The sequence below is a fragment of the Mustela erminea genome, chromosome 4, assembly GCF_009829155.1.
Source record: "Mustela erminea isolate mMusErm1 chromosome 4, mMusErm1.Pri, whole genome shotgun sequence".
In the NCBI taxonomy this organism is placed as follows: Eukaryota; Metazoa; Chordata; class Mammalia; order Carnivora; family Mustelidae; genus Mustela; species Mustela erminea.
Window position 1 is genome coordinate 135,136,404 of NC_045617.1, and position 9,378 is coordinate 135,145,781.

The 9,378-nt window shown below is 40.4% G+C and overlaps 1 protein-coding gene across 1 annotated transcript in view; it reads left to right on the top strand.

Moving 5' to 3' along the window:
- Window positions 1-8,060, top strand: part of SMIM13 (small integral membrane protein 13) — a 30,078-nt gene extending 22,018 nt beyond the window's left edge. Inside the window, exon 2 of the mRNA XM_032341100.1 lies at window positions 3,684-8,060. Within this exon, the coding sequence (XP_032196991.1) occupies window positions 3,684-3,871 (188 nt within the window). The 3' untranslated portion in view covers window positions 3,872-8,060. The remainder of the gene's footprint in view (window positions 1-3,683) is intronic.
- The last annotated feature ends 1,318 nt before the right edge of the window (window positions 8,061-9,378 follow it).

Below are 9,378 nucleotides of genomic sequence, written 5' to 3' on the forward strand. Positions count from 1 at the left end.
CCTGAGCTGCAGGCAGACGCTTAACCAACTGAGCCACCCAGGCGTGTGTGTGTGTGTGTGTGTGTGTGTGTGTGTGTGTGTGTGTGTGTGTGTCTCCCTCCCCCCCCCCCCCCCCCCCGCCATGCAGGGTTTTTTAATTAATCTGCAGATTCAGTTGTAATCCCTATCAATTCTCATTTCCTTTTTTGCAGAGATCCACAGTATAATTCTAAAATTTATATGAAAATGCAAGGGACTCAGAACAGCCAAAACAGTCTTGAAAAAAACAAAGATGGTAGACTTCAACTCTCAATTTTAAAACTTTTTAAAAGATTTTATTTATTTATTTGAGAGCACAAGTAGGGTAAAGGACAGAGGAAGAGCAGACTCCCCGCTGAACAGGGAGACCGTGTGGGCCTCCATCCCGTGACTTCAGGATCATGACCTGCGCCAAAGGTAGATGCTTAACCGACTGAGCCACCCAGGTGCCCATGTCATTTGATTTTTGACAAACGTGTCAAGACAGTTTATTGGAGAGAAGAGCAGTCTTTCAACAAAAGGTTTTGGAACAATTTGATATCCACATGCAGAAGAATGAATTTGAATCTTCTCTTGCTAAAATTAGCTAAAATAGACCTAAATATAAGAGCTAAAAGTAAAACTGTTAGAAGAATACATAGGTGTAAATCTTTGTGACCTTGGATTAGTCAGTGGGTCCCTAGATACGACATGAAAAGTAGAAACAGCCAAAGAAAAAATTGATTAGATGGGTTTTATGAAAGAAAAAAAAAAAAGATATATTAGGCTTCATCATATTTAAAAACATTTATACTTCAAATAATCTTGTCAAGACAGTGAAAAAACAACCCAGAGTGGAAGGAAATATTTGGAAATCATATCTCTAATAAAGGTCTAGTATCAAAAATATATAAAGAGCTCAGGGCACCGGGGTGGCTTGGTGGGTTGAGCCTCTGCCTTCGGCTCAGGTCGTGGTCTCAGGGTCCTGGAATCAAGCCCCGCATCAGGCTCTTGCTCGGAGGGGAGCCTGCTCCCCCCACCCCCTGCCCCTGCCTGCTTCTCTGCCTACTTGTGATCTCTGTCAAATAAATAGATAAAATCTTAAAAAAAAATATATATATATATATATAAAGAGCTCCTACAACTCAATAATAAAAAGACAACCTGCTATAAAAAATGGGCAAAGCAATGGAATAATTTTTTTTTAAGATTTTATTTATTTATTTGACAGAGAGATCACAAGTAGGCAGAGAGGCAGGCAGAAAGAGAGGGGGAAGCAGGCTCCCCGCTGGGCAGAGAGCCTGATTCAGGGCTCATCCCAGGACCCTGAGATCATGACCTGAGCCGAGGCAGAGGCTCAACCTACTGAGCCACCCAGGCGCCCCTGGGATAGATAATTCTCCAAAGAGGATATATAAGTAGACAATCAACATGTGAAAAGATGCTCACCATCTTTAGTCACGAGGGAAATGCAAATAAAAGCCACAGTGCTACCCCCACTCAGATGACTGTCACCGGAAAGGTGGACAATGGAGAGAGTTGGTGAGGATGAGGGAAACTGGAGCCTCGTGCAGCTCCAGACGTGGGGATGTGGAGTGGTGCAGCTGCTTTGGAAAACAGTTTAGCAATTTCTCAAGTGGTTAAGCGTCAAGTTACCACGTGATCCAGCAGTAGTCCTCCTAGGGATATACCCAAGAGAAATGAAAATCTGTCTCTTCAAAAACTTGTACACAAATGGTCATTGCAGCCAAACAGCAGAATCTGTTTTCTTTTATACCAGCCCCAAAGGAGAAGCTACCCCAATGGCCCTTCACTGCTGAATGGTTAGACCACATGTGATGTGTCTGTACAATGGGATATTTTTCCGTAATAAAAAGGAATGAAGTGATACCTGTGACATGGACGATGAACCTTGAAAGTATAGGTCAAGTGGATGGAGCCAGACCTAGAAGATGACATGTTGTGATGGGAAATGCTCGGAATAGACAAATCTGTAGAGACAGTTCCATTACTGGTTGCCAGGGGTGGGGGAGGAGGAAATAGGGAGTGACCGCTGAGGGATGTGGGGTTTCTTTTGGGGTTGATGAAAATGTTCTGGGCTTTGATCGTGATGATGCTTGTACAGCCTTGTGAATATACTCAAAACCACTGAATTGTAACCTTTGAAAGCAAATTTTCTGCTATGTGACTTGGATCTCAATTAAAAGAAAAGATAATTAACAAAATAGAAGCCATGTCCGATCCCACTGCCCAGGGACCCGCACAGCTTGCTATTGCTTACTCAGTGCCAGACAGCGCGGCCCTGTAGGCCCCCTCTCATTTAATTCCCACTGTAGCTTTGTGATCTTCTTTCAGAACCGGGGCTCCTGATGCCTCCAGAGTTCTTTCTGCTAATTCGCTGTGCCCACTTTTACGAAGAGCTGTGGGTGAAAAAGAGAGCATGCTGACTTGGCATATATACTACTTGATGAAGTGAAGTGCATTACTCACATGGTTGACGAAAGTTCACTTATGGTGTGGTTCAGTTAGCATTCAGCGCTCAAGCTTCAGGGAAAGCAAGCCCTTGAGAAATCGCATTAAGCCCCTTAAGTTTTAGTCTTTTAATACCAAGGAGCTTGTGTTGTTCTTTTTTCTTTTTTTCTCTTCAGAGACTGCAAGAAAGAAACAAGTAGAATTAGAACGTCCTTAAGTGGTCGTTCAGGGTGACCTGGTATAATACAGGGGTAGAAAAGCTGCTTGGATTTTGTCTTCGGAAAATGCTGCTCCTCAGAACATGCTATGGTCCATTGCTTTTCTATTAAACTAGAGAGTTGAAAGTAGAAGGCAACACCAGCGTGGAAAACTTTGTCACAGTGGTTACTTTTGTTTGCTTTAATAGGCGCTTAACATTTCAGAGCAACTAGTCATGGGTTCAGAGGTTTTATCCTGTCTACTCATTTTATTGATTGATCCTTACTCATGTGAGTCTGAAATGTAGTGAACTTCAGACTCCTTGCAAAAACAAACAAAACATGGTCAGTAATTTTTATTTTTAAGGAGAGTTCAGACTTTTTAATGACTCTGACTTGAAAATACACTGTATTTTAAAAAATCTTGTATTTCAGGTAGTGGTGCTCTGGCTTTATTATTTCATCATGTAATTAAAGAACATGTATTAATTTCCTTGAAAAATGTATTATTTCTAGAAACTTATGAATAGCTTGATTCTGACAGAATTTCTCAGAGAAGTGCCTTGACCCCTGCCACATAATGGTTTCACATTGTGGTCAGATCAGACTTTCTTTTAGTAAGTATTAGCACTGAGACATAACTGTCGCAGGGAAATGCAAAGTATCTTCTTTTTTCCCCCAATAAAGTGCTCTCAGAGATTTGATTTTAATATAATAAACACTTGGACCTAGATATTGTAATGTCATCATAATTTTAATGTAGATGGAGCACGCTTGGGTTCTAAATTCCTTGAAGGCAGAAACTTTTTGCCATTCTTGTGTAATGTCAGAGTTTATTCTTGTGCCTTGTCCATGGTTTAAAAAAAAAAGTAAAAAATATATTTACAATCACATACTTGTTGATACTATCTATACTGTTTTATAATATATCCCTGACACATACACAATTAACTGGCATGTTCTCCATTGATAATATTGTGTGTAATAATTTTTCTTAATGTTTCTGTCTCTTTTTAGGTTGGTATTTCGTATGGCATCTTTTTTTATCAAAATTCAAGTTTCTGCGGGAACTGGTGGGAGATACAGGATCTCAGGAGGGAGATCATGAGCCGTCGGGCTCTGAGACGGAAGAAGACACTTCGTCATCTTCTCACAGGATCAGATCTGCTCGGCAAAGAAGGGCACCTGCTGATGAAGGCCACTGACCCTCGCTCTAGTCCTGTACCAATGAAGGATGAAAGGCAGTGGGGAGCCTCTGTCTTTAATGACCGGGCTATACAGTTTGGTAAAAGATGGAAGAACATTTTTACTTGGATTTTAAGTCCAATTAAAAGAAAAAAAGATTTCTAATGTTAAGCCATATGAAAATAAAGGGAATTAAAACCAAATCAGACCATTGCAGATTTCATCTTAAAGGTAATCTTTTGCTTTACTAGCTTTCTACCTGCATACTTACTCTCTGGCTCCCAGTTTATTACCTTGCACTGGTGTGTCTCTGGTAAACATTACATGCTTGAAAAACCGTATTTTATCGATTCTGTAATGTATGTTGTGTTTTTGTTTTTGTTTTCACATTTTACCTTATCCGAAATTGGGATGTATCTCGTAATTACTGTGAACCAGGAGAGGGTCATGATGTGATTATCCCAGCCTGTGTGTGTGTGAACTTGCTAACAGCTAACAGCATCGTCACGGTATTGTTCGTACCAAATGTGTCAGGTTTAATTGGCATTTAAAGATGTCTTCAAAAAGATTGCACTATGATTCAGCATTGAAACGAAAAGTGATTGTGTACGCAGAAAAGCATGGAAACAGAGCCGCGGGGCGTACGTTCGGGACTAGTGAAGCAAATGTCCGGCGCTGGAGGAATGACCGCCATTCCATATTTTCTTGTAAAGCGACAACAAAATGCTTTACGGGACCCAAGAAAGGAAGATACCCACAAGTAGATGAAGCCGTACTGTGTTTTGTCAGTGAGATGCATGCACAAGGATTGCCTGTCACGTGCCAAGCAATGCGATTGAAGGCAGGAGAAATGGCCAGAACCCTGGGGGTCGACGAAACAAAGTTCAAAGCGACAAGAGGCTGGTGCGATCGGTTCCTGCGCCGAGCAGGGTTATCTTTAAGGCATCAAACATCGTTTTGCTCCAGACTTTCTGCTGACAGGAAACAGAAGACGGGGGTGGGGCACTCTTTCAAGAAACGCGGCATCCCCAGTGCGCTCAGTGACACCAAGAGTGCTTGCTGTTCTGTAGAAGAATGTGGACGTCGATGGCTGTGGTCTGAGCAGTGATTCAGAAGAGTTGGACTCAGAATATGAGGTTATAGTTATAACCTAACCACTTACTTCACACCTTCTTTATGCACAAGATTGATGTGTTAAAAATCTGCTTAAAACCATTTCAATAAATATAAACATTCTACACACTATGAGAGCATCGTGTCAGTTTCATTGCCTGTTATTTCTTAGTGATACATATGGTGCATCTTGCAGTTGATGGGATCTTAAATAAAAAATAGTTTGTAAATTTATTTTTCCTTGTGAGGTAGCAGTTATTTATTGGGGCACTTAATCCTGCCTCTTACAATGCTGTTAAAATAGTTATCCTCTATGAGATAGTTGGGTTTTTTGGGATTTTTTTTTTTTTTTTTGCAACATATTCAAGATTTTATAGCAGTGACTTAGCCTAAGAATGGTCTTCTACTTCAGGAGAGCAGGATTCGATTCTCCCTTTATGTGGGAGGGCTTCACACTCAAGGCATGTGTTGTGGAGAAGGTCCTTCTTCACAGACAATTCAGTGACGAGACCTCAGAGGTCCTGGGTACCAAGGAAAACAGAATGGGTGCAAATGCCCACTTCACTGGAAAAGAACTTGCCAGGTACCCGTGTTTGTCTTCACTAAAACTTGGACTGAATGTTCACCAGGGAAGAGAGAGATGGATTCAACAACCCTTCCTGTTCAGTGTTACCACTCTGCTCAAGAGTGGATTGCAAAGCCAATTTCTTTTATGAATCCAAGTTCCTTTTTGTGTGTGTGTTTACCCTTTTTTCCCTTAAGAACTAGCCATCACAGGACATTACCTCTATGTTATGATGGTGTATGATACCTCATACTCCATGCTGATGGTTTTGTCAACAGACCACTTGCACTCCTGAGGTATGCCTCTGCCGTCACTAGTCCTTTGGTCTTACACTGAAAGGGAATTTATAGAGCATGCACTTAATTTTAAACATTTGCTGGGGAAAGATCCCCAGCTGCCCAGAGTGGGGCATAATCTTTCTGTCATTTCCTTACTGGATGCATTTTTCTCTTATTCTGTGACTATAGGGATTAATAGAACAGTGACCCAAGTTTCAGGCATGCATTTTAGTGCTTCATACCACCTGGATATCAAATTTAAAATGGTCCTCAGAAAAATGAATGCCTAAAATCTTCTTGGTATAGGAGGCTATTTAATGAGATCTTTCATAGTCTAAAACTTGGAGCTGTGGATTCTGCTTTATAGGGGATACCTTGGATTTAGGTGATAATAGTGGTTGAAAAACCTTAAATAACAAGTGAGCTTCTGTACTATTTCAGTATTAAGGAATGATGGTTTCTCTAACCCCACATAACCTGCAAGGGTCATCATAATACTACAGATGAATCCACGGCGGGGGGGGCGGTGTATGTGTTGGTATTATTTATTAACATTTATGTTTCAAGGATATCTTTTTTAGTAGAATTTAAGGAAGGAAATGTCCTGTTTAACTTGTTTGGAAAATATATCCAAAAGCATGTTAATCTCTAACACCCCACCATGTTTTAATTTCTCCTCAGAGAGTCAAAAGAAAACACTGGTGCCAATATGAAAATTCTATAAATGAACTTCTTCTAAAACATGTAGTGTTCTCTTGGACTCCCTGCCACCCCCCCCCCCCCCAGTAACACTCAACATAGTACATATTCCTATGGCCACTGAGAAAGGCAAGAGGAATAGTAACACAATTATCTGTGTGGTACAGTGTTTTGTTCCTTTTCCTAGTTTAGTGCTTTTGTAACTGCTCTCAGCCAGGACTTTCCAAGTACCTTCGCAGTTTCTCAGTGAGAGACAGACTGGCCTGGGGTTAATTTTGCAGTTTGGAAAGATGCTGAGCATTAAGAGCACATACAAGTATCTGTCTTGTCAGAATGCTCACTAACGGTGATGGCCATCATCTGTGCCATCTTTTGAGGATAAATTCTAAAATCCAGGACTTTCAGCAGTGTTGTTTCATGTTCTTAACCAATTTCCCGCATCTCTGTCTCTGAAACTTTTGTAAAAATTGCCTGTATTAAACATACTGGTTTGCATCGCTCTGATTTAAACGCCAAAAAACCCTGCTAAATATTAATGTGGCACTGTTCAGTGAGGTTTTTAATATATAGGTTAAGCTAAAAATAGAATTCATCCCATGGATTTTGTAATGTTGTTTTCATGGTGGAAACATTAAATAAGTTGTTTTGGTGAATAGCTAATTCACATATGTGCTGACCCATTTCTTTAGATGATACTAGGTTTAAAAACCACTTCTAACTCTTACTTTGCGGAAAGGAGGGAATATATTTGCCGAGAGGTGGGTGAACGATATTCATGGTTTCACAAGAAGTTATTTTAAACAAAATGTGTCAAAAGATTTGAAAGTAGTACATTTTTATTGTTAGGAGCAACCTATTTTGACATTATTTTAAGGCAACAGTGCAGTATTTTTTAAAGTCTGTCTTTCTTACGAGGTATGTTTTAATGTAACATGTAGCCTGTGTAACTTTAGATTTTTGACCAGTAAACTTAAAGTGCTTTTATATTTAAAGTCGACTTTAAAAAGGTAAGGTTATAGACTTTCAAGCAACTAATGGAATAGTATTTTGTTATGGAGTCTAGAATTAAAGCGACATGTATGGTTGGCTTTTAAAGTATCCGCTATAGCTTTTAAAGCATAAAGAATGCCATTTTATCTTACTAAGTTACATTTTCCATTTGTTAATGTGTGCTGCCTATCTTATGACTGGTGTTCGATGTTACACTCCAAGTTATTATGACCGTGTTTGATGTTACACTCCCAAGTTAATTCTGCACTTAACCATTCACCAAATACTGCTGCTGTGGTTTCTTACTGGAAACATTCTGTGCTGTGCTATGATGCATTGTCATTCAGCTGCTTGACAAATAGGTTTATAAGGAATTAGAATTGTGTGCGTTAATAGTAGCTTTATATAAAAAAATGTAAATTCAGAGTTAAGCAATGTGTGTAAATGATCATTCACTGTTTTTGTTTTGGAACTGGTCAGAACTATACCTAAGCTTCTGTGGTTTGTTTGATGTTTTTAACTTTCACTTTAAACTGCACAGAATAAATTAAAATGAAAACAGAAGTTTGGTATGTGTCATTGATGACCTATAGTAAGTATGTAAAGGTACCTGGGGCGTGAGGGGAGTTGAAGAGCAGTCATTTTTACCAGTGGTGCATCCTTCACCACTTTTCAAACTCTAAGGATCTATAAGAATTAAGACAGCAATAGTATTCCTGGTGCCATGAAAATAATTGACTTGGAACCCAAAGGACATACAGCATTGGAGCGAAATTGGTTTATGTGTGGCCTTTGGTTTTCTTTTCATACTTTAGCCAACACCCTCAAGATTGTTTTGATACTCTGTTGACCTTAGTCTCACATTTTTGTTAGTATTAACCATCCGGAAGACTAAGTGACAACAATGACCAAGGGCAAAGGAAAAGATAGAGGAATGCTTTGAAAACCAGTTTGAGGTGGGAAATCATTAATTGCAGTGGCTAGGAGCCAAGTTTTTCATTTTTGTCTAGCGGTGCTTAACTGCCAAGAATGTAGAGTAGGGAAGTATGGATCTTGCCGGGGTCAGGCACTGGAAGGTAGAGACCTAGGCGGTTAAAGATTGCTGAAGAGCAATCTAACGGGCAAGGCCAGTAGAGATTGCTGGAGATTGGCTGTGGAAGCTGGACTGTAAGAGAACTCTGATCAGTAAGACACTGATAGATCGGGTGAATAGAAGAGGTAGAGATTGGAGATAAAATCAATGTGACATTTGTGTGTCATGGATAAAAGGAAGTTTGGGGTAGAGGTTAGACTTCTAGAGGTGAAGCAGTTTTCTGAGCAGAGTCATTAAAAATATATAGTCCTAGAAAAGGAATCTGAACTGGGGACTCATTCTAGGGTGTATGTGGACTATCGGTATGATCACTAATGCGTGATGGCTAGAGTTGGGGTGGAGAAGAGGACCAGGCACTGGGGATCAGTTCAGACACTTGGAAGACTGATCGTGAGGTCTGGGATGTTAGATGGTCCTTAAAAGGAGGAAAGGAGTTCCTGAAAAGGAAAGAAGAATGATTTTGGATGGCCGTGAGAATGCTTTCTCTTCATTCTGGCCCCCCTGGGAGGCCTACAGGCCAGTATGTGATGGTTATGTGCAAGTGAGTACTTCAGTTACAAAAATGATGCTGCTGATGGAGAATGTTGGGACGGGGAGGAGCGTGGAGGGAAGAAAAGCAGAAGCTTCTCTAGAAGACTTGGAGGAGTCGGGAGTTTTCCAGGTGGAGGATGAGAAGAGGATTCCAGGCAGAAGTAAAGCATGTGTGAAGTCAGAGTTATGGGAAGATGCTTTGTTTGGAGAACGGTAGATGGTTGTTTCTGGAATAGAGAGTAGTTCTAGGGCACAGTG